Source organism: Eriocheir sinensis, chromosome 2 (assembly GCF_024679095.1).
Source record: "Eriocheir sinensis breed Jianghai 21 chromosome 2, ASM2467909v1, whole genome shotgun sequence".
Lineage (NCBI taxonomy): Eukaryota > Metazoa > Arthropoda > Malacostraca > Decapoda > Varunidae > Eriocheir > Eriocheir sinensis.
Genome location: NC_066510.1, coordinates 2,312,594 through 2,338,045, shown reverse-complemented (window position 1 = coordinate 2,338,045; position 25,452 = coordinate 2,312,594). Strand labels below are relative to the sequence as shown.

The 25,452-nt window shown below is 45.0% G+C and overlaps 2 protein-coding genes across 6 annotated transcripts in view; one reads left to right on the top strand and one right to left on the bottom strand.

Annotated features, from left to right (window-relative positions):
• Positions 1-10,791, bottom strand: part of LOC126998062 (F-box/LRR-repeat protein 7-like) — a 50,236-nt gene extending 39,445 nt beyond the window's left edge. The window contains exon 1 of the mRNA XM_050859440.1: positions 10,650-10,791. The gene's annotated coding sequence lies outside the window, so the exon portion shown is untranslated. The remainder of the gene's footprint in view (positions 1-10,649) is intronic.
• Positions 10,792-11,810: 1,019 nt separating this feature from the next.
• LOC126998495 (leucine-rich repeat-containing protein 40-like) overlaps positions 11,811-25,452 on the top strand; it is a 34,873-nt gene continuing 21,231 nt past the window's right edge. For 2 of the 5 annotated variants that reach the window (XM_050860253.1, XM_050860263.1), the window contains exon 1: positions 11,816-12,066. Coding sequence is in view for 2 of the 5 variants with exons in the window: in XM_050860235.1 (XP_050716192.1) it covers positions 16,257-16,345 (89 nt within the window). In the remaining 3 variants the exon portion in view is untranslated. Of the gene's footprint in view, positions 12,067-13,187; positions 13,324-16,097; positions 16,346-25,452 lie in introns of those variants that run through there. The other 3 variants (XM_050860235.1, XM_050860267.1, XM_050860245.1) reach the window with 3 other exon arrangements.

Genomic DNA, 25,452 nt, shown 5'->3' with positions numbered 1-25,452 from the left:
TTTTCGTTAACTGGAGACACAAATATAGGCGATAACCGATACCCGATATAAATCCACAATTCCGATACTAGCTAGCGATAAGTCCGATATGCGAAAACGATACTATATTGATATTTCAAATAAAAAACATAGATGAATTCAAATTTTTATTATCTGTATTTTAGAAAACTTACAAAATCTGAAAACCACACGTTGACACGTACATATGGACGGTAATACTAGAAACGCTTGAACCGGTGTTGTGTTATTTGGTGTCCCCACCATCAAAAGCTGGCGCTTTTGTTTACAAACACTGGTCTCTCGTGAACTGCGCATGCTCAGACCAGCAAGCGTAGACCTGTACAGTCTCACAAAGCTTTTTAACCGTAATTAAGAGTTGCTGGAAGGCTGACTCAGACATACAATACCACTACCACCATCCCCGCTGTTTCTAGACCGACACTCTGTACAAGTTGTATTTATATGTACAGAGTGTACGTCGTTCTAGAAACAGCGAGGATGGTGGTACTGTATGTTTGATTCAGCCTTCCAGCAACTACTCTTAATGTGTTAAAAAGCTTTGTGAGACTGTACAGGGCTATGCTTACTGGTCTGAACATGTGCAGTTCATGAGAGACCAGTGTTTGTAAACAAAAGCTCTAGCTTTTGACGATGGGACACCAAGTAACACAACACCGGGTGCCTTCAATACCATGGCATGCTCACAAACGAATATGGAATATCAAATTTGAGGCAGTGAATAATCATTTTGGGGGCAAAGTTAAATGATTTTTCTCTTTGATATATTGATTTTTGAGTCTAACATAAAGAAATAACCTAGTGTTTTAATGTTGATGATCTAAGTATGAAATTTCTTCACCGAAGATATTTCATGCCCCGAAGCTTTTTCATACAACACCGGGCGCCCGGGCCACGCATGCGCAGTAGAGAGGAAACAACGTTTTTTTTTCTGAGAGGCAGAAAAAAGTAGCGATTATCGCTAGTTTGGCTACAAAAGTAACGAAGATACCGATATATATTTAAATAAGCAGCGGATGGCCGATAACCCAATTTTGTTATCAGCGATAAAGTATCGCGATACCTTATCGCGATAACGCCCAGCTATGCCAATACCACATGGGAAACACTCCACTATCCACCACAAAGGCAGAGGAAGACCTGGGAGTATATGTTACCAGGCTACCAGAGAAGGCAAAATCCGTGTCAATCACAGCAGACAGCTTAACCCCTAAAGGTCTGCTGATGTGGTATACCATCAACCAGTAGAGGTCGGCTGACGTGGTATACCGTCTGGGCTAGAAGGTCGGCTGAAGTGGTATACCGTTAATATGTATTTGTAGCCCAATTGAGCAACTTTTTGCTAGATTGGCTACACTGCTTATTAGTGCGTACGAATAGGTCCTCACCCTGCTCAGTAGTCAGTTTCTGCCTGCTTGTGTTAATAAGTTAACGTGATTTTTCAAGTTCTCGTGCGTTCAGATCGCTGCGCTCCCCTCAGCCCAACGAACACAATGCTCTCTCTTCTCTCTCTCTTTCTCTCTCACCACGAAACGTCATGGTTTGGGGCGGAATGAGAAGACCTTGAGAGGCCTTGGTGTGGCGTGTGGTATTAGCAGCTCACCCTGCACCAGCCCGTCGCCATAGCCACGCCGCACGAATGAACACATACGCTCTCCAGCACGGAAAGTTACTCCACTTATACTCGTCATATCTCAGCACACACGCAGCACAGAGACTTCTGGTTGGTCTCACTCGAAAGAGGAAGACTTGAAGGTAAGTAATGATGTGTTTTTAAATCAGTACAGTATATAGGTTAAGAGTGAGTGTGGTGGGAAATAGTGAAAATCGGCTACTGTAGCGTAGCGGGCGGGTGGGTGGGGGGAAAACTTGTACAAGCTGAAACCTGCCGCGCTTTGAGGGTTAAGGAAAAAAAAAAAAAAAAAAAAAAAAAAAAAAACAGCTAAGCACTGCTCCCACAAATACAGGGCAGCTACAGAGGCCAAAGGAAAGGGATCCAAGCAGCGGCAATATTGTTTGCCATGACATAGCCTACTATCTCTCACTTTCTGCTACCTCTTAAAATCGACACTGTTGGTATATAATTGTAGTTATTCTTATAATCGCTCTTCCTTATGGCTGTTTATTAGTTTATCACACACAAATATTAGAAACACATCTCAGGATTAATGGCAACACGATGAAAGAAATGAGAAACTTCTTGCCTCACGCCAATGTTTACGTTAGGACTCCGTAGCATCACCACATGTTATGACTAAGCCAGGACTAAAATTATACCAAGAAATCTTACAGTAAATGAGTTAATTAATGAATGAAATAGTGTAGACTATAGCCTAGCACTTTGAAGTGGTAAAAAGGAGTAAAAAAAAGTCTAGCTTTAAAAGTCGCTTCAGCTGCTGGACATTGTCTGTTTATGTGCAATTCCGACTTAGTTTTGTTATGAATGTCGTTTCATATGTATTTATAATAGTTCAAAAGGCACATACTTATCAGTAAAGATATTATTGCATTAGTTTTTATTGGTGCAATCTATTACCTTACAACTCAAAAGGGTTTTGGTAGGAATACAAAGTCAATTTTATGCACATTAGAACAAGTTAAGAATTGGTCAATGAGCGCGCAGCACCTTCACCCAAGCAATGATGCCAAGTCCACGAGTCCATCCTTGAAGGCTTGGGCCCGCCCAGTCTGGTGGAACCAATTATAGTCCTGTCCGAGAAAAACAATTGCCTCAATAACTCAAAACACATCAACCTGTGCCAGAAAAAAATAGTTTGGTCCAAAAAGAGGAGGGGTGCACAGAGTAAATCTTTACCAAATTTGATATTAGTGTGAGGGGTTGAATTTTGCGTGTTGGCAAATGGAGGCTCAATATTGGCGGCTAGATGTAACGAGTGTTTTGTCGGGAAGGCGGTGCTTTGATGAGAGAGCAGGAAGACGACCGGGGGGTTTTGTGTACCACGACTCTGCTGTGATGGCAGGTGTGTTGAGAGGAAGGTTTTGAGATTTATACAGTGTGAGGCAGAGGGAGTGGTGGTTGGGTATGATGATGGAGTGTCAACGGAACTGTGAGTTTCAGGAGTTACTTGTGTGGAGTGAGGACGGCCTGTGCTGTGACCCTGCGTAGCAGTGATGAGTGTTCCAGTGGCATTAACCAAAGCTGAGGGCAGTGCTGATTTTTTTTTTTTTTTTTTTTTTTTACGTTGCTGCCTATTGCGCCGGTAGGCATCTTCCCAGTGGGGCCTGATGGTCGGCCCAAGGCTTCTTCCAGGTGGGGCCTGATGGTCGGCCCAAGGCTTCTTCCAGGTGGGGCCTGATGGTCGGCCCAAGGCTTCTTCCAGGTGGGGCCTGATGGTCGGCCCAGCCCGTTCTGGCGCAGGCTAGTGTTTATAGTGGCGCCATCTTGCATACATCACACTTGGATGCTGCCACAAGGACATGGAGCAGAGGTCTAAGTGACGTGCTGTGAAACTGGAGACGGAGGAGTTGTGTTGCTGTGACTGGGCATGGTGGTGTTTTGTGAAGGGTGGTGGAGTGCCGAGCAGGGAAGGCAGTGTTTAGCGTTAATGGGACCAGTGGATTTTTCTCGTGTGGATCAGCTTTGTTTCAGTGGTCAGGAAGTTTCCTTTTGAGTGAGGGTGCCTTCTAGTGTTAGTAAACTAGTATTAAGAGTGTATGTTTCATTAACCCTAGGAGGAGGATTCTGTGTGTTCAACAGCATAATTATGTGTGAGCTGTCTTCCAAGGTGAGCTCAGGGAGTGATGGTGAGTAGCTTTAGAATAGGACTCAGTCCCAGCTCATTACATTTGCTTGTAACCCGTTTCAGCTCATTACATTTGCTTGTAACCCATTTCATGGTGCGAGTGGCGGAGGGATAAACACCTGTAGCCTACTAAGCTTCCTGCAGGAATGCTTTACACTGTCAGTGGTGGTTGGAGGTGCAGGCAGCTGTGTCACTCCGGCAGTGTCCATATTTTCTTTATTAGAATGGAAAAACTTTTTTTCTGATAATGTTACGTTTTACATGATCTGATATCTCTTTCTCAAAAGTTGCTAACATTTCTGTGGGGTGGGGAGGGGGCACTGAATAGAAATGAGATTTTAGGGGAAATGAATGTGTTATTCATTATACATCAAAAACTAAACGAGAAACCTAGTTTTATCCCAAAACCAGACAGCGTTAATAAAATGCCAGCCTTACACCAACCTCACTGGATCAACCACTGCAAAGCTGGGTGTGATTCTCATTAAGTGTCAATGCTACCTGCCCCCTACACACACACACACACACACACACACACACCAAAATGATGTGGCTCAGAAAAGATCTGAATGAACAAGAAAGAGTTAAGTTGAAAGAACTTCAAGGTGAGGTTTGTGATTTAATTAAATGAGAGATCAGAAGAAGAGAAGGAGTTTTTTTGGAGAGTAATGGATATGAAAGTGAGGAAGTGGTTCATAGGGTCGAGAGGAAGGAGGGAATGAATCTAACAGAAGAGGAGGAAGGGTGGAGAGTGACATACACGAATATTAATGGAATAGTTTCATCGTGGATAGAGTTTAATGACTATTTGAGAGACAGAGAACCTGATATTATGGGGCTGACGGAAACTAAGTTGTGTGACCCAATTGAGGTGGTGGGGACTGGAGAAAGAGAAAACAGGGAGGAGGTGATGTTGGTGGTAAGGAAAGATATTAGGGTGGAGGAGGTGACTGAGGGTGAAGGCTTGGTAGAGGTGTTGAAAATGAAAATTGTGGGTGCTGAAGGAAGAAGGAGGCAGTATGTAGTAGGGTAAGTAGGGTATGTGCCACCAAGAACAAACGCATGGGAGTTGCAAGAATATGAACAAATGATACAAGACACGGTGAGTTGCCTGGATGGAATGTTGAGGGAGTGTGAGAGAATAATTATAATGGGTGATTTTAATTGCAAGGAGGTGGAATGGGAGGACTGGCAGACGCAGGGAACAGAAGAGTCATGGGGAGGAAGACTCCTGCAACTGGCAATGGAACATGTGCTGACTCAGTGGATTAAGGAACATAGGTAAGTACCAGATTCGGGAATGAAGGCGAGGCATCAAGACTAGACCTGGTATTTAGCAAGGAGCTGGAAATAATAGAAAATCTTAAAGTAGATTGTCCAATAACGAAGAGTGATCATGCGGTTGTGGAATGTGAAGTGTCAGAAAAGAGAACGATTGACCAAAAAGAGGATCACAAAATTGGGAGAAGCAACTACTGTAAGGCAGACTTTGTTAGCATGAGAACCTTTTTTGAAAATGCAAATTGGAGTGGGCTGTACAAAGCCAGGAGTACACAGGATACGTGGGAGGAGTTTTTAAAGCTATACAAGGAAGCCAAAAATAGATATGTCCCCAAGGTAACCAAACGAACTGGCATGTTGGTAAAAAGGAGTGGGTTAACAAGAGATGCAAGGCAGCTAGAAAGAGAAAGGAGAAAACTTGGAAGGGACGGAGGAGACGAAAAAGAATCAACGCGTGGAACAATTTCAAACAAGCAAAGAATGAATATACAAAGATTAGAAGAGAATAAAAAAGGAAATATGAAAAAAGATATAATTGACAAGTGCAAAGACCAACCCAAACTATTCTATAGACATGTGAACAGCAAATTAAAGAATAGAGAAACAATCGATAAACTGAAAATGGATGACACTACATATGAGGACCCAACAGAGATGGCAGAGGTGATAAACAACAGCTTCCATAGAGTTTTCACAAGAAAAGAAGAATTTGTACAACCCCCGGGCCAGGAAAGAGGAAGGGTTATGCAGGAGGTACAGTTAACAGTGCAGGAGGTCAAGGAAAGTTTGAACAAGCTGGATGTTAGAAAGGCGACTGGGTCGGATGGAGCACAAGGATGGATCTTGAAAGAATGTAGTGAGCAACTTGCAGAGAAACTGCACTCCATAATGAGCACCTCCCTGAGGGAAGGAAAGGTAGCTACCATAAGATTGGAAGAGAGCAAACATAGTTCTGATTTTTAAGGGAGGCAAGAGAGAGGACCCATTAAATTACAGACCGGTATCACTTACTAGTGTGGTTGCGAAGAAATGCGAGAGGCTGGTTAAAAACAGGTGGTCAGATTTCTTAGAAAGTGAGAAAATTATCTCGGATTGCCAGTTTGGATTCAGGAGAGGAAGATTGTGTGTCACCAACTTGTTGTGTTATTACTCAAGGGTGACAAATTTAATACAGGAGAGAGAAGGCTGGGGGGATGGAGTGTACCTGGATTTGAAAAAGGCATTTGATAAAGTACGGTACTGCACAGAACACTAATTTGGAAAATTAAAAATAAGGGTGGAGTGGGTGATGGACTGATTAAAGGGCTGGAGGACTTCCTAACTAACAGGGAAATGAGGACGATAATCAGGGACAGGGTTTCCAACTGGTGCCCTGTGATGAGTGGGGTCCCACAAGGTTCGGTGTTGGCACCAATAATGTTTGCTGTTTATATATATGATATGGTGGACAGAGTGACCAGCTGTGTGAGTTTGTTTGCAGATGATGCAAAGCTATTGAGACAAGTGAATAATGTGAAGGACTGTGAGGCATTGCAGAGGGACCTGGATAGAATATGGGAGTGGAGTGGTACATGGCAGATGTAGTTCAACCTTGGGAAATGTAAAAAAATGGAGTTTGGTAGGAGTGGTAGATGTGAATATGATTATAAGATGGGAAGTGAGATAATATGCAGAGGAGTGGAAGAAAATGATTTGGGAGTGACTGTCTCAGAGGACATGTCACCGGACAAACACATCAACAGGATAACGGGACAAACTCTGAATTTGCTGAGGAACATAAGGACGGCATTTGTGTACTTGGATGAGATGATGAAAATAATAGTTACAATGATAAGGCCAAGGTTGGAGTATGCAGCAGTGGTCTGGTCTCCTCATGAAAATAAAAGCATAAGGAAGCTGGAAAGAGTGCAGAGAGTGGCAACTAAGATGGTACCGGAACTTCAAGATCGGACTTATGAGGAGAGACTCAATAGCATGGGGCTCACAACCCTGGAGAGAAGAAGAGAAAAAGGAGACCTGATAGAGGTGTACAGGGTGGCAAGCGGGGTGGAGCATTTGGACAGAGAGGACCTGTGTGTGTGGAACAAGAGAGAAACGAAAGGACATGGAAAGAAGTTGAGGGCAACAACATGTAGGCGAGATGTGAAAAAGTTTAGTTTCCCAAACAGAAGCATTGAGCTATGGAATAGACTGGAGGAGGTGGTTTGGATCTGGATCTGGATCTGGATGATAATGCGCAGGGCACCCGTACAGGTGCATAACACACATATTTGTGTTGGCTGTTGGGGGGACGGGGGAGCCGAGTGTGCGGGGGAGGGAAGTGAATCAAGTGTTGTTGTTAGTATTGGTGTGTTGTGGTGACAAGTGATTGTGTATTTGTTTTCTGAATGAGTCTATTGTACCACAGTCTAAAATCTGTTGAGGGAGGCTGTTCCAGTCACGTATGGTGCGTGGAAAGTATGAGTGCTTGTATGCGTCAGTGTTTGTGTGATATGTTTGGTGTTTTTGGATGTGTGTGTTACGAGTACGTTGACTGTTTGCGTTGTGTAGGTTTGTTTGTGGGTCAATGTCAATGTGAGTGTTTGTGATCTTGTACATAAGTGTAGGTCTGTGTGCTTGTCTGCGTAGGTGAGGAGGTTCCATGTTTACCTGTTGTTTGATCCGTGTTGTGATGCCAGCCGTTCAAGTGCAATTGTTTGTAATGAACCTAGCCGCCTTGGTGTTGATTTGTTCTAACCTATCAATGTTTCTGTGTGTGTAAGGATCCCACACCGTGGAGCAGTATTCCAGTGTTGGTCTCACAAGTGTGTCATAAGCTTTGTGTTTAATGTCAGGTGTGCAGTTATATAAATTCCTCCTCAGGAACCCCAGAGTTCAGTTGGCTATGGCACTGATGTGGTCTATGTGAGTGTTGAACTTTTAGGTTAGTGGAGAGGTGGACAACAAGATACTTGTGTGTGTGGTCTGATTCTAGGTCGGAGTTATGTAGAGTGTAAGTGTGATGGATGGGGTTGTGAGTTCTGGTAAATTTTAACAGTTTACATTTGTCTGGTTGGATGTGCATCTGCCAGGTGCGCTCCCACCGCTCGAGGTCATCCAAGTCTTTTTGTAGTAGTCTGCAGTCGTCAGTAGTCTTTACTGCTCTAAACAGCAAACTATCATCGCCAAATAGTCTAGTGGAAGAGTTAGGTGTTGAGAGTAGAAGATTGTTAATGTAAAGGAGGAAAAGAATGGGGCCTAGAACGGTGCCTTGTGGGACACCAGAAGAAACAGGGACAGTGTCAGATGAAGATCCGTCAAGAAGAACACGTTGAGTCCTGTTAGTAAGAAATGCAGTGATCCAGTGAAGAAAAGGTCCTGAAATGCCGTAGTATTTTTTAATGTCAGTCTTTTGTGCAGGACTTTGTCAAAGGCTTTGGCAAAATTTAAAATAATAGGATCAATTTGTTTAATGTCACGTCAGTCGAGTAGCCTCGTAATGTTATGAAATGTAGTAATGAGTTGCGATTCACATGAGCGTTTGGGTCGAAAGCCATGTTGTGAGTCAGTAAGGATGTTGTTTGTGTTAAGGTGATTCATTATGTGTTTATGTATTATGTGTTCAAAAATTTTACATGGAATCAGTGTTAGTGAGATGGGGCAATAATTGGCTGGGTCAGTCCGGTCACCTGTCTTAAATAAAGGATTAATATTTGCCAAAAGCCAGACAGAGGGTAATGAGGTGGATGATAGGGATTGGGTGAAGATGGCCTGAAGGATGGGGGCAAGGATGGGGGCAAAGGATTTAAGGATGAAGGCGGGAATGTTGTTGGGGCCAGTGGATTTAGTTGTGTCAAGTCCTTCCAGTAATTTCTGTATTCCGTTAGTCGTAAGGTCAGGGGGGCTATCGGGGGGAAGGGGCCGACTGTGTGGCATGTTTGGTGTCAGGTTGTGTTCTTGTGTGTACACCGATTGGAACCGTGTGTTGAGTATTTGTGCTTTGTGTTGTGGGGTAGTTACTAATGTGTTAGTGTTGTCTTTAAGTGATGTAATCGTGTTAGTGTCATATTTGTGCGCCTTAAAGAATTTTAAAAAGTTAGTTCTTACATTGTCTGCGAGGTAAGTTGCTATGTGTTTGTGTTCTGCTACTTTTATGTTTTTGGCAAATGTCTTTTGGTGGTTTTTGTAGGCAGTCCAATTATCTGTTGTGTTGTATGTCTGCGCGCGTCTGTAGAGTCTTTGTTTCTTATAATGTTGTCTGCGTAGATCCCTGGAAAACCAGGGAAGTGTGTACCTACTAGAAAGTGTTTTTTGTGGTATGTGTCTGTTCATTGAGGCGTGTACAGTGTGTTTCAGGTTGTTCCAGTTGGCAGAAGGAGGTTTTGTGCGTGGGTCTGTCACAAAAAAGTAAGTGCTGAAGGCAGTTCTTACCTGGATGACCTTTCCCTATGAGCCATGTTAGGGTGAACCATCAGGCAAAGAACTGAAAGGTCTCACCAACCAATGTGCCAGCCTATCCAAACTCATCAAACAACTTAACATAATCCAATAAGACATAGGCTGGTCAGGGATAATAGTCGTAAAGCTTGTGGCCAAGAAAATCTTTAAGAGCAGCTTTGAAAACACCAAGGTCTCTCAGCTCAGCAACTGCAGAGGGAAGTGAATTCCAGGAGCCAACAACACGAACTGGGAAGGAATGACGCCGATACTCAAGAGAACAACGAGTATGAGCAAGCTTGAAGACATAACTTCTTGTACCTACAACTGGAGCAAGTTGGAATAGTCTAGTCGGGTCAAAGGGGGCAACACCATGCATGATCTTCCAGCATTCGATTAGATCGGTTCTCAATAATCTCCCACGAACAGAAAAAAGATCAAGAACAAAGTCTGTCTGCACAGGACAAGTTCTCTAGGCCGATCATGTTCTTCGTCCACCTTCGCTGGACTGACTCCAGCAGCTTAATGTCGCCAATATAGCCAGTGTTCCACACAACTGAGCTGAATTCAAGTAGAGGACGAACATGAGTAGTATACAGTGCCATCATAAAATCACGAGAGCGAGTGTTAATTTCAGTAAATTGGAGCCACACCACCCACTTTGGAAGCCACAGAACAAATATGGCCATGAAATCTTAGTTTAGTATCAAACATTACCCCTAAATCTCTTATTTGATCATATCTAAGTCAGCCCTTGAATAAAGGAATATCTGTCTGGGTCTCTGTTTATGTCTAATCGGTCGGAGGTCAGCGTCAATGATAAGCATGTATTGGTCACTAAGTCCTGGAACAACCTGAGTGTTTGTTATGTTAAGAATGTTGTTGGTGAGAAAAAGGTCAAGTGTGTGTGCTGTGGTCAAAGGGCCACCGTGGCCAGCGGGGCGCGTTACAGTATGTGTTCGCGTTGGCTGGAGTACTGTTTGTGAGAGTGATAATGTATTTATGATGTCAATGAATGTGTCGTGTAGTTGGCGTCTGTGCATGAAACATTCATGTTTTTAAGGAAAAGTTGGATAAGAGTGGATATGGAGACGGGACAGCGCCAGTGTAGCTCTTTTCCCGTATGTCACAACTACCGGGTAGGTAAACTGGGTAAATACACGCACACACCTTGTTTCCGCTATGGGGGCGGGGACTGAGCCCGCTATGGGGGCGGGTACGTGCCTGAGCCTCAGCGGACTGAACGGTCACCCCCCTCCGGTACCCCCCTACGTCACAGGCGCCCACCCGTGTTTACATGCGCTACTCGGCCCACTCCAAAATACTGGAAAAATCGCTCCTCCCGAGCAACGGTGCAAGATTGTCGTACTCAGCCTCTTATGTTTGCCGATTTCCGACCCAATAAACCGCTTTCATCACCCAAATAACTGCATTCATATATGGATATCGTTTAAATGCTTAATCATTGGTGCTTCTTGGCAGTGGCCGAGGCGGCCAGTGTTTGTTTCAGTATTACACTTTTCTTTTCACTCCTCTCATTACTAAGGAGTCAACCAGCATCTACATTTTTCTTACATTGACAATGGCTTTATTTGTAATTAAAAAAAATTCCCTAACAATGTCTAGGTAATTAATTTAAATAAGAAAAACACATTTCATAGTCTTTTTAGTTTCATGGTGCTACCTACACATGTATTATAGTGTATAACCACACTCTGTCCTGCCTGGGGGTTGGGATGGCATGTTCCTCCCTTCTCCCTTGTTGTTTACCTGCAACAATAAACTATCAATCAATCAGTTTTTACTACAGCGGTCAAGGATAATCCCTCTCCTCTATTTCTCACACAAGGGACTTTTTTTTATTTATAAGTGATGAATTGTTTGTGTTTTCTACCCTGACAAAAACAAATGACCTTAGTAAACAACAACAGTGGTGCTCTTCAGCATGAAAAAATATAAAAATAATCATTCAAAATATCATACTACCCAATGTAGATAACAAAAAATAAAAATATAAGTAAAATAATACATACGATGCCATAAAATATAAAGCTGAAGGAATTAAACAGAAACATTACGGAAACAGAGTGAAAGGTGGGCAATAATGTATTTTTGAGTCACTGCAGCGGTGCCAGATTGTCGTACTCAGCCTAATGCATATACCAATTTCCAACCCAAATATCTCTCTTCAACGCCAATAACCAGGCCATTTAGAACTATCTTTGAAATGATTGATTACTGATATTCTTTTTTAATAGTTAAGCGTCAAAAACCGGTAAACACAATATGGTGAATACGATACCGAGGCACCGTGGTCTGGACTCCAACGGTGCCAGATTGTCGTATTCTGCCTCTCATGTTTCCCAATTTCCGACCCCAAAACTGCTTTCATCACCCAAATAACTGCCTCTATATATGGTTATCGTTTACATGGTTAATTATTGGTGCTTCTTGGCAACAGTTATGGGCCAGAAACCGGTAAATACGCGGCTTTGAGTACGATAATCTGGCACTTTGTCATATCAGCTGTGAGTCAGTAGGCGCCGCAGTGCCTTGAACCTTGCAACCCACGGCTGGTGATGTGAAGGTACGTCCCGGCACGCTGCTCTGTGGCCTGGGCAGTGTGGGGGAGCAGAGGCGAGGGTGAAATCAATATACGTGCAATGGTAGTCACGGTAAAGCAGGGTTAGTTAGTTAGGCCGGGCGTGCAGAGTGGACGAGGGCCGCTGAGGGTGGGCTGAGTGGAGGGTGGAGTGGGCGTGGTCTTGGCAGGCGGCGAGGGCGGGTAGTCTTGGCCTTCGTGTATTGATCACTTACGTGAAAGAATAGGTCGCTTTCCCTGGCCGGTGAGACAAGCGGCGAGGCCTACGTGAACTGTTACCCGAGCAGCGAGTTATATAACCTCCACCTCAGCAGTATCCCAAAGCCCGCACCTGACACCCCGACCCTGCCGTGCCCAGGCCATCAGCTCTGTAGGGGCACACGGAAGAGCTGTAGTCTTTGCATACAGGGGTTGTCAGGGATGGAGTATTTGTATTTGGTGTTCAAATTCATATACTGTATTTCGGTGTATTCGTATTCATATTCGAATAATATTTAATAGAAATCAAGGTATTCTCATTTGTATTTGAATAAGTGACACATGGGGGGGGAAATTTACGAAAGCTTAGCCACCTCTGGCAAAGTTAATACTTACATCATGGATTTCTTTTTGGCCCCTGAATGCAGTGCAGTGACAAGTGACTTCCAGAAAGGAGAAAGAATCCAATTCAGGGACCATTTATTGTTGAAAATAGGGGATAATAATTCACGAAAGCCTCGCCTCCTCTGGCGGCGGCCGCCATGGTGATGGTGACTCAAAATAGCTCACAGAGGGTTTAGGGTAGGGGAGCATATAAACTATTCCAGCCGAACTTTACGACCCCCCCTCGACCCACCCTCATGTATATGCGACTTATTTCTGCAAGGAGGTATTTCTCACAATACCGGCGGCACCGTCACCATGGTGGCCGCCGCCAGAGGAGGCGAGGCTTTCGTGAATTATTATCCCCTATTTTCAGCAATAAATGGTCCCTGAATTGGATTCTTTCTCCTTTCCGGAAGTCACTTGTCACTGCACTGCATTCAGGGGCCAAAAAGAAATCCATGATGTAAGTATTAACTTTGCCAGAGATGGCTAAGCTTTCGTAAATATTATCCTTCATGGGTAATAGACTACCTGAAAGTGTCGTCTGCAGCCCTGGCGTCAGCACTTTAAAAACAGATCGGACAACTGTGAGAGAGATGCCCAGAGAAGAGGCAGCCTTAGGAGTAGTTAGCTCCCTGCCTCTTTACTATCACTAAGGTAAACATCACTAAGGTAAACAGGGGAAAGTATTTGCACTGTGAATAATCTGATGAATACTTCAAAATTCATCATCAGAAATAACAGCTACTATTCCTTACAAGTCCAGCCTCCTGGATGGACATGTAATGGTCCTGTACAGTGGCCTACTGGTTCATGAGCCGGGGTTGATGAGGCAAAGATCCCTTGACTCCACACTGTCTAGGAAAACTGTGTGTGTGGAGCCCCCCCACACATGAGATGCATATGCCATACATTGGCAGACAAGGCCCCTATATATGGACTGGACAGCATCTGTGAGGGGGAAAAGAAGTGTTAGAGACAGTACAGAATGCCTAACCTTGAAGCTGATCTTGTGAGAGAGGAGGTATTAAGTTTCCAGTTAACCCATCTGCTGCAATGGACCGTATTGGCTATACAGGCAGCGCCACCCGTGGCAACTCGGTGAACTATCAAAGCAGTATTTTCCATTGAACTCAAGTTATGTACTAGCTTGCGTCTGAGGCTGCCTCCAGGATACAAGGCCATGGTGCCGCCACCTCTCCAAGCCAATGGCTACACACACTTTACTCCTACCTGATTTCCTGACTTTACTATTTGACATGGAGAAAAACTGAAATCGGGTAGAAGTGAAGTGTGCGCAATCATCGGCTTGGGGCAACGGTGGCATCATGGCCGTGTATCCCTGAGACAGCCTCAGACGCACTCTAGTCTATGACTTGAACTCTATGGAAAATTCAGCTTTGAGTTGAGTGGCCACATGTGGCGCTGCCTGTATAGCCAATACAGTCCATTAGCACAGATTTTGCCTTCACTGGTAGCCAGGTAACAAATACTCCCAGGTCTTTCTCTGCCTCTGTGGTGGATAGTGGAGTGTTTCCCATGTGGTATTGATATGCTGGATTTCCCCTCTCAAGGTGCATGACTTTACATTTTTCTTCATTGAATTATAGCAGCCACTTGTTGCTCCACTCCTGTAGCTTGGTGATGTCTTCTTGTAGGAAGTCCGCAGTCAAGGGGTTAAGATTTTGAGTTAAGTATAGACCGAAAGTGTTTATTGTAGAAGGGGACAGCTGTGTGTTGTTGAAGAATAAGGGATATCTAGGTGTTTAGAAGATTGTGTTGCTTTGGCATGTGGAGAAACTTGAGTTTTTGAGGCATTGAAGGACACCAAGTTCCTCCTTTTCCCATTCAGAAATGATAGCAAGATCTGAGGTTGAGTGTTCTGCAGCATCCAGCCTAGAATCATGTAATTCCTATAGGGAGGGTTTCCTGTTAAAAGATGTTGAGTAATGCAGAGTAGAGTTGTCAGTGTAGAAGTGGATAGGACAGTTTGTTTTGGAAAGATCATTGCTGAACAACACGAAGAGAGTGAGAGATAGGAAAGAGCCCTGTGGGACACCACTGTTGATAAGTTTAGGGGAAAAAGAGTGACCATCTTCCTCAGCAGAGATAGAATGGCTGGAAAGGAAACTGGAGATAAAAGTACAGAGAGTGGAATAGAATCCATAGGAGGGTACTTTAAAAAGCAAAGATTTGTGCTAGACCAGGGGTGTGCAACCTTTTCACTTGAAGGGCCTCTATTCAAGAACCGTATGTAATGGAGGGCCGCACATCGGGGTGTTTAGAAGAGAGAGAGAGTTCAAATATCATCGAATAACAGTCGTGTGTATGTGTGTGTGTGTGCAAGAAGAATTAAGGAGAGGGAATAGGGACTACAGAATCAACCCTTCAATGAAACGTCACTACACTCGTGTGAAAGTGTAATTCAATTCTAAGACATTAGCTTAGATCATTTAATGTTAACAAGAAACTAACAGTCTTCAGCAAGCCTACATCCAGCTAATTGACACAGTTTTGCTTTCTATTTTTAATTTCCTGTACGTATTTCTCTTCATTATATTAGGACAAACATGAGAGTACCTATGTATGAAAAGTTTTGGAAGATTACTTTGAAAATAAGACTTCAGCCCAAGATGTCACTTATTTCTTGCCAGTAAAGTAGCAGACATTTATCCTGCCCTTCTCTTTTCTTTGCTGCTGTGAGAAGTATTGGACATTTATCCTGCCCTTCTCTTTTCTTTGCTGCTGTGAGAAGTAGTGGACATTTATCCTGCCCTTCTCTTTTCTTTGCCGCTGTGAGAAGTATTGGACATTTATCCTGCCCTTCTCTTTTCTTTGCTGCTGTGAGAAGTAGTGGACATTTATCTTGCCCTTCTCTTTTCTTTGCTGCTGTGAGAAGTAGTGGACATTTATCCTGCCTTTCTCTTTTCTTTGCTGCTGTGAGAAGTATTGGACATTTATCCTGCCCTTCTCTTTTCTTTGCTGCTGTGAGAAGTAGTGGACATTTATCCTGCCCTTCTCTTTTCTTTGCTGCTGTGAGAAGTAGTGGACATTTATCCTGCCCTTCTCTTTTCTTTGCTGCTGTGAGAAGTAGTGGACATTTATCCTGCCCTTCTCTTTTCTTTGCCGCTGTGAGAAGTATTGGACATTTATCCTGCCCTTCTCTTTTCTTTGCCGCTGTGAGAAGTATTGGACATTTATCCTGCCTTTCTCTTTTCTTTGCCACTGTGAGAAGTATTGGACATTTATCCTGCCCTTCTCTTTTCTTTGCTGCTGTGAGAAGTATTGGACATTTATCCTGCCCTTCTCTTTTCTTTGCCACTGTGAGAAGTATTGGACATTTATCCTGCCCTTCTCTTTTCTTTGCTGCTGTGAGAAGTATTGGACATTTATCCTGCCCTTCTCTTTTCTTTGCCACTGTGAGAAGTATTGGACATTTATCCTGCCCTTCTCTTTTCTTTGCCGCTGTGAGAAGTAGTGGACATTTATCCTGCCCTTCTCTTTTCTTTGCCGCTGTGAGAAGTAGTGGACATTTATCCTGCCCTTCTCTTTTCTTTGCTGCTGTGAGATAGGTGTCAGAATTTTTTGTCATGCAAGAAGAGGAAGTTAAGGTGACCAGTGGAGGAGGCAGATGCAGAATACCAGCCATTAAGGGTCATATTCCACCTGTAACAAGCAGGTAAGGTTAACTGGGGTTGGGCAGTGTTTCTGGTAGGGGATAAAGTCACTAGATAAAGCTGAAGAAATGTAGAAAGAGTTGAATGCCTCCTCAGACCACCCTATAATGTTGCACCAAATTTCATGACACTTCACTTCACTGATATGTGTTTGATGTCTTCCTTCTAGTATTACACATTTATACTGGTAATATCAGGCACATCGGTATTAATCTTTCACAATTATAAGCCCAATCGTCTGACTTCTTCATTTCCATGGCGTAGGGCTTGTAGGGGTTTGCACACTTAACCTGGTAGCTGCAGGGATCATGTTTCTTAATGGTCCCTCTAAGTGAGAAAAATGAGAAAAAATCGTCATTCACACAAACCATTTCATTATATATATCTAAGCATTTGTGATCAGTTTATGCATCATCTGTTTTTTTGGGGTTATATCATGGCACAAATTTGGCCTGTCGCTGCTACACGGTAAAGCCACAAATTTGGCCTGTCGCTGCTACACGGTAAAGCCACAAATTTGGCCCGTCGCTGCTACGGGTTAACCACGAATTTCTGGGCCTAGGTTTGGATATCACCCTGGGGCAGTTGGCTCCCATCTCACACAGCTGTTTTTCCTTCCCCTCAAACTTGTTCCTAAATGGGTACCTGGGGAAGTAAAGCTATGGCAACACAGATGTCATGCTACTTGCCGTGTGTCCCAGGCTGGTGGCTCCTGACCAACCACAGGCTCAGGGGGCAGTGAGATGGAGAAGAGTGCCAAGGTCATGTGCAGCTACATTTACCGAGAGGAGTCAAGAGGAGCACTGGGGGGCAGCATGGGCCAAGCAAGTCATATCATCACCCTCATAAAATAATTGCCTAAGTCATTTTTCAGCGATTTCCAGGTTTTTGTCTACATCGTTTTTTCAACATGTGACGCCCATTTTTGTACAGTTGCTTCGTCATTCAGGGTTTGAGTGTTCTAGAATTGGCCTTTTCATTTCTGCCTAAATCTTAAGCTAAATGAGATAATGACAATTCTTTTCTGAATTCCTGTAAAGTAGAAAATAATGACTTATGCGGTTTGTTTACGAAGGTGACGATATATCATGGCAGCCACTGAAAATAAAATTCGCCTGTGCCACTAATGGGCTGGGGCCGTCCAAGAGACCCCTCGAGAGAGCCTACTGGCACTATAGGCAACATTGAAAAAAAAAAGGCTTTAGGTAGGTGGGATGACCTGAGAATATACTTCTCCAATTTCCTGCGGAATGATCACTGCTTCCAGGTTAGAAATCCTTCTGTGTGTGTGCCCAGTGCATTACAGAGGTGATTGTTTCTGGCACGGAGGCACACATTCCACAGTCTTCCTCTGCTCCCTGTGCTAAAAATAACTGATTCAATTATGCTTGTTCTTGTGTTATCAAAGATAGAGAGGCAGCTCACAAAAAGCACCTGAGTCTTCATACTTCTGCTAATCATGATCTATATATTCTGCCCAAAATCACACAAAATCTATTCTTTAACTCACCAAAAGCTCCTTCATCAATTGAAAATGATAACATTTCACTTCTTTAATTCTTCCAGAGACTTCTGGCACCTAGCCAGAAATATCTCCAACTTCTCCCCACTTCTCCTAAGTCCTGATGCCAACAACGCCGTCACATCTGTCTCTAGGGCTGAACTCTTCGCTCAAACTTCTCAAAAATTTTACTCTGAAAATTTCTTGGCATATTCCTCCCACTCATCCCCCCTCTGACTCCACTATGCCTGTTATTAAACTTCTTAAGAATGATGTTTACTGTGCCCTCTCTGGTCTCAATGCCCAGAAAGATTACGGACTCGATGGAGTGCCTCCTATAGTCCTTAAAAACTGTGCTTCCGTGCTGGCGCCCTGCCTGGTCAAACTCTCGTCTTTGCCTTTCAACATCTACCTTTCCTTCCTGCTGAAACTATGCCTGTACAGGTGGTCCTTGAGTTACAACATATGCGACTTAAGACCACTCACACAGCCAGGTCAATAATATTATGTAGTTATACTTTGTTAAGTAATAAGTTGGCATTTCAAATATCCCGCCATGGGTAGAGCAGCGGTTTGCTTACACTGTGTGAAAAATTATTGGGTTTCACAGAATAATATCATGAATTGTTTGGATATAATAAATGATGACACTTCAATTTTAGATAGACCCTCCCTAACCCCAACTACCACTAATGGCTATTACTCCCGTGGTCCAGATGTTGTAGAACCAGCGTGGAGAGCGACGCAAGAGCAATTTCCTATACTATGGATCTGCAATATGAAGAGGGAATTCAGTGATACATTAATCTCCTGAAAAACACACGGGAAATTAAGTCTGTGCACTTAGCTCAGGTGGTTTGTGGAGTGAACGAAGCTTTGGAGGATGGCAGAGTCAGCTGATCCGGTCCCCTGCAGTGTCTTGTGGGCCATGGACAGTGTATGGATTTATGCTACACTGAGCATTATACCAGAACTTACTAGGTACATATGTACAACACAAAAGTAAACCATGAAGGTTGTGGAAAGACAATGCTAGATAACCCCTTGACTGCAGATTTCCTGCAAGAAGACATAACCAAGCTACAGGAATGGAACAAAAAGTGGCTGCTGTAGTGCAGCGACTTGCCGGATTGGCGAGTTGGTTCGATCCCCGGCGCCGGCAAAACCTTTCCTTGTCTGGATTAATTTCTCGTGTTTCGTTACACGCTGTGGTCGTGTGGAGCATAGTAAAGAGAAAAATTCTGGCGTTTCACTGGTGGCAAGGCCACGAGTGGGTAACAGGTAGAGTGATGGCCCATGCTCTCCGAAGTTCATAGAATATGGGAAATCTCAACACACAGAAATTAATCTAAATAGGAATGGGGAGTCGTGTAGTGCAGCGACTTGCCTGATGGGCGAGCCTCCCATCACTCACTCTGCGAGAGGGGTACCTCTTTGGCCGACTGGTTAAGGAGTGGCTCTCCCGTCTCGCTGGTCGCGGGTTCGATCCCCGGCGCCGGCAAATCATTCCTTGTCTGGATTAATTTCTCGTGTGTTTCGTTACACGCTGTGGTTGTGTTGGAGTGTAGTAAAGAGTAAATCCTGGCGTTTCACTGCTACAATTCAATGAAGAAACACGTGAAGTCCTGCACCTTGGGAGGGGAAATCCAGCATACCAGCACCACATGAGAAACACTCCACTATCCACCACAGAGGCAAAGACCTGGGAGTATATATGTTACCAGGCTACCAGTGAAGGTGAAATCCATGCCAATCACAGCAGATGGGTTAACTAGGGGAGAAGAACGTTGGCAGGCAGCTGTGTATTATCCAAGTGAGAGGCTCGGTGCCTTGGTGTACATGACGTCAGTTATGGTGAAGCTTAGGCGCTGCGACATGTGACGTCACTTACTGCCACTTCAGCCATCACGCCAGCCAGGGTAGGGATGAGATCCTCTCAAGTTGACTTGACTTCTGCAGGAAGGTATTTGTACACTTGAGGGCTTGGGAAGAAAGGGGGGAGGTAGGAGGCACAGGAATGCTGCTCCATATGTGGCGGGACTTTTTATTTTTTTTTTTTAATGTAACTTTTGACCTTTATTTATTTTTTTATTTATTTATTTTTTTTTTTTACATCTAAGGAGGCAGTTCAAGGGCGCAAAGAAAAAAATAAAGAAAAAGCCCGCTACTCACTGCTCCCGAACAGAGGTCAACTTCGGGAGGAGAGGTGTCCTGATACCCTCCTCTTGAAAGAGTTCAAGTCGTAGGCAGGAGGAAATACAGATGAAGGAAGATTGTTCCAGAGTTTACCAGTGTGAGGGATGAAAGAGTGATGCTGGTTGACTCTTGCATAAGGGGTTTGGACAGTATAGGGATGAGCATGAGTAGAAAGTCGTGTGCAGCGGGGCCAATTTGACCTCAGTTCAGTCTACTGGTCCAGAACCTTGTCATAACTTAAGGACAACCTGTATACACCTGATGCCTAAGAAGGGTGACCACTCTTAATTCTTGAAACTACAGCCCTATAGCTTTACCTTCTTGTCTTTCTAAAACTTTTGAAACAATCCGTAACAGGAAAGTTCTTAAGCATCTATCAACTTCCAACCTTTCTGTGCACCAGTGTGGCTTCCATGAGGGTGGGGGCTTCATGGTGCAGTGGTTAGCACACTCAGCTCAAAGCCGAGAGAGCCTGGGTTTGATTCCCGGGCGGAGTGGAAAAATTTGGGCGGCTTTTCCGATACCCTACGCCCCTGTCCACCCAGCAGTGAATGGGTACCAGGTATTAATCAGGGGTTGTGTCCCGTCTCCTGGGATCTGTTCCCTTCTATAATTCCTTCCCCATCTGTCTCTCTCCGGCATATGGCCACAGGTGTTGCGCCGACTAAACAAAACTTTCCAACTACTCTTTCTTCATGTCCTTGCTGAAATTTTTGCCATTGCCTTAACCTGTCCACTGCGATTGGCATGGATTTGGCCTTCACTGGTAGCCTGGTAACATATGCTCCCAGGTCTTTCTCTGCCTCTGAGGTGGATAGTGGAGTGTTTCCCATGTGGCATTGGTATGCTGGATTTCCCTCCCAAGGTGCAGGACTTTACATTTTCTTCAGTGCATTGTAGCAGCCACTTTTTGTTCCACTCCTGTAGCTTGGTGATGTCTTCTTGTAGGAAATCTGCAGTTAACCCGGTAGCAGCGCCGAGCCAAATTTGTGGCTTTACCGTGTAGCAGCGACGGGCCAAATTTGTGGCTTTACTGTGTAGCAGCGACGGGCCAAATTTGTGGCTTTACCGTGTAGCAGCGACAGGCCAAATTTGTGGCTTTACTGTGTAGCAGCGACGGGCCAAATTTGTGGCTTTACCGTGTAGCAGCGACGGGCCAAATTTGTGGCTTTACCGTGTAGCAGCGACGGGCCAAATTTGTGGCTTTACCGTGTAGCAGCGACGGGCCAAATTTGTGGCTTTACCGTGTAGCAGCGACGGGCCAAATTTGTGGCTTTACTGTGTAGCAGCGACGGGCCAAATTTGTGCCATGATTTAAACCCCCCCCAAATAGATATATAATACATAATCTGATCACAAATGCTTTGGTATATATTATGAAATGGTTTGTGTGAGGGATGATTTTTTTGCATTTTTCTCGCTTGGGGGGACCATTAAGAAACATGATCCCCGCTGCTACCAGGTTAAGGGGTTAGAGCACTATTACTCGGGGACAAATTTACCCGGTGAACAGACCTCTTTTTGCATTGTTTTTGGTGTGTGTATCTTTGTGTGTGTGTTGCCTCAAGTCTGTGAACATGTTTGTGCTGTGACGGCTGCCTGCGCAACTGTTGGCATGGGTGTGGCCCTCGTGGCGACGCAGGAGGAGACTGTACGATGTGTGGGTTTGTTTCTGTGCACGTTTCAATGTTTCGTTATTTGTTCCGTTATTCACCTCGCCCCACGCACCTTTTTTTATTTATTTATTTTTACAGGAAAGGAAGCCGCTCAAGGGCATAAAAAAAAGTGAAGAAAAAAAGCCTGCTAAATGCTGCTCCTAAAAAAAAGATGAAAGTAGAGAGTGGCCAAAAGAGAGGTCAATATTTGGTGGAGAAGTGTCTTATTTTTTTATTTTTTTATTTATTTTTTTTTTTTTTACAGCTAAGGAGGCAGTTCAAGGGCATTAATAAAAAAAAAGCCCGCTACTCACTGCTCCCGAACAGAGGTCAAAGGAGTGTCCAAAACGAAAGGTCAATTTCGGGAGGAGAGGTGTCCTGATACCCTCCTCTTGAAAAAGTTCAAGTCGTAGGCAGGAGGAAATACAGATGAAGGAAGATTGTTCCAGAGTTTACCAGCGTGAGGGATGAAAGAGTGAAGATGCTGGTTGACTCTTGCATAAGGGGTTTGGACAGTATAGGGATGAGCATGAGTAGAAAGTCTTGTGCAGCGGGGCTGCGGGAGGATGGGAGGCATGCAGTTAGCAAGTTCAGAAGAGCAGTCAGCGTGGAAATATCGATAGAAGATAGAAAGAGAGGCAACATGGCAGCGAAATTTGAGAGGTAACAGACTATCAGTATGAGGAGGAGAGCTGATGAGACGAAGAGCCTTTGACTCCACTCTGTCAAGGAGAGCTGTGTGAGTGGAGCCCCCCCACACGAAATGCATACTCCATACGAGGGCAGACAAGGCTCCTGTAAATGGATAGCAACTGTGCAGGGGAGAAGAACTGGCGGAGACTGTACAGAACGCCCAGCCTTGAGGAAGCTGATTTAGTAAGAGATGAGATATGAAGTTTCCAGTTGAGATTTTGAGTTAAGGATAGACCGAGGATGTTTAGTGTTGAGGAAGGTGATAGCTGAGTGTTGTCAAAGAATAGGGGATAGTTGTTTGGAAGATTGCGTCAAGTGTATAGGTGGAGAAACTGTGTTTTTGAGGCGTTTAAGGACACTAGGTTCCTCTTGCCCCAATCGGAAATAATAATAATAATGCATACAGGTAACTCAATTTATGCGAGTATTGTGTCCTTGAAGAGGTCGCGTAAATCAAAAACAATGTAAATCAAACAAGAGGTAGGTTTCTATCGAAAAAGAAATATTCACTTCATTCAGTGGAGAGAGAGAGAGAGAGAGAGAGAGAGAGAGAGAGAGAGAGAGAGAATATCCGTATCACCGAGATATCCACTCAGGCACTCAGTCTCAGCCTCACTCGTGTGAGGAAGACATGAGGGACACCATGAGCGACTGGCTAGTATTGGTACCGGTACCGAGCAGTCTGGTACCGTGCATCAGATTATAGCTGGTACTGTTAGTACCAGTACTGGTACCAGTACCTGCCCACCCCTATTGTTGAGTAGCGTGGCAGCGTGGGTACTGTATTGTTGTTCAAGTGGTGCGCGGGAAGAACTGAGCTCAGCTGTGTGGCCGCGGCGCCGTGTGAGTCCAGTTGCGTGAGACATCTGGTGGCCACTCACGTTCCCGATGAGGTGGAGGCAATGTGGATCAACGCCACCCCCTCCCGCCACCCCCACCAGGTTGACACCATTAGTCTATGTACAATGTACCATCCACCCCGCTCTCCCTCCGGCCCTGCGTTAGTGAACCATCTCATCAATACAGTGGACGCTTCACGTGTTAGGTACCCCGGCGCTAAGTTCGTGTTGTGTGGGGACTTCAATGAACTAGACATTGCGGATGTTACCAACCAACTGTGCCTCACACAACTTGTTAATTTTCCCACGCACAAATGGAACACGCTGGACCTTATCCTCACTGACCTGACGGACTGGTACTCCCCCCCTCAGCCCCTCCCCCCCATGGGTCAAAGCAATCACACCTCAGTCCTGTGGACGCCCTCCCCTACCATCTCACGGAGGTGTGAAACGGCCAAGAGGACCACCCGCCCGACATCTGACTCCAAGATTAGGCAGTTTGGGCAGTGGTTGGTGGGCTATCCTTGGGTCGAGGTCCTTACCGTTCGTGACGTCACGGAGAAGTGGAACAACTACCTCGCCACCATCACTCAGGCGTATCACCACTTCTTCCCTACCAAGACACAACACACCCACCCAGCCGGCCTGCCTTGGATGACCTCCAGGATTAAGGCCTTAATGCAGCAAAGGAACCGCGCCTTCCACACGGACCGAGCAAGATACAGGGCCCTTCGCAACATAGTCATCAGGGAAATCGCAGTGGCGAAGAAGTACTACCCCCAAGAACTACAACACCTGGAGGGCAATAACACCAGCAAGTTGTTCTCCAAGATACACCATTTGTGTGGCCTGGGAAACCCATCGTCGGCTTTCCCTTTTCTCCCCTCCTCCTCCTCCCCCCCTTGAGATAGCTGAACTGATTAACTCTCACTTTTCCTCCATCTGTCAAAGCCTTCCCCCCCTAGACCTTGCCTCCCTCCCCGCCTACCTACCCTCCCCGTCTAATCCTCCTTCTGTGGAAGAGTTTCAAGTTGCCGAAAAGCTCAGATCTCTCAAACTCAAAAGGTCTACCACACCCCTAGATTTACCCATAAAGCTTTATCAGGAGTTTTCCTATGAACTTGCTACCCCCCTTGCCTCCATCATAAATGCCTCCCTCACTCAGAGCAAATGCCCCACAGATTGAAAAACCTCATTCGTCACTCCCATCCCAAAAGTCACCAACCCCACCTCACCTAATGAACTAAGACCCATTGCCATCACTCCAATTGTGAGCCTGCTTTGTGAAGACTTTGTATTTATCTGGGCATATGATACTATTCATTACAAAATTGATCAGAGGCAGTTCGGCAACGTTAGAGCCTCCTCCACAACACATTGCCTCATTAATTTCCTTGATTTCATTCTTAAAAACCTGGAAACCAGAAAAACTTCCTCTGCCCTCGCCTTTATTGACTTTCGGAAAGCCTTCGACCTGGTTGACCACACCACTGTCATCACCAAGGCCATAAACATCGGCCTGCCCTCCCACCTGACATCCTGGCTGGCGGACTTCCTGACGCACCAGCACCAAGCTGTGCGTCATCAGGGCTGCACCTCCACCCTCCAGCCCCTATCTGCTGGGGTGCCACAAGGGACGCACATGGGGCCTCTTTGCTTCCTTATTCTGATCAACAATGCACTGTTAGACGCCCCTCATGGCTGGAAGTACGTGGATGATTCTACAGTGGGCATCTCCATCAACAACACAGCCCCTGACTACACGCCCCTACAACACATTCTGGACCGACTGCAGAGCTGGACGCAAGACAACCACGTCACCATCAACACCAACAAGACGGTGGTGATGCATTTTCACACCTCCACCACTGCCATCCCACCGCCAGCCCTGGAGGTTGGCCCTCACCAGCTGCAGGTGGTTGAATCTACCAAACTACTTGGAGTCACCCTAGACAACAAGCTGAGCTGGGGCAAGCACGTCATCACCATCATCAGGGCGGCTTCCTACAAACTTTTCGTGTTGAGGTGCATGAAAGCACTGGGAGCTCCCCAAAGGTCGCTCAAGGACCTATACACCACCTTCATCCTTCCCAGACTCCTCTATGCCTCTCCTGCTTGGGCTTCCTCCATCAACAAGACCCAGCAATGCCAATTAGAGAGAGTGCAAAGGCGTGCATGCAGACAGATTCTGGGCAACTCTTACACTAACTACGAGCATGCACTCA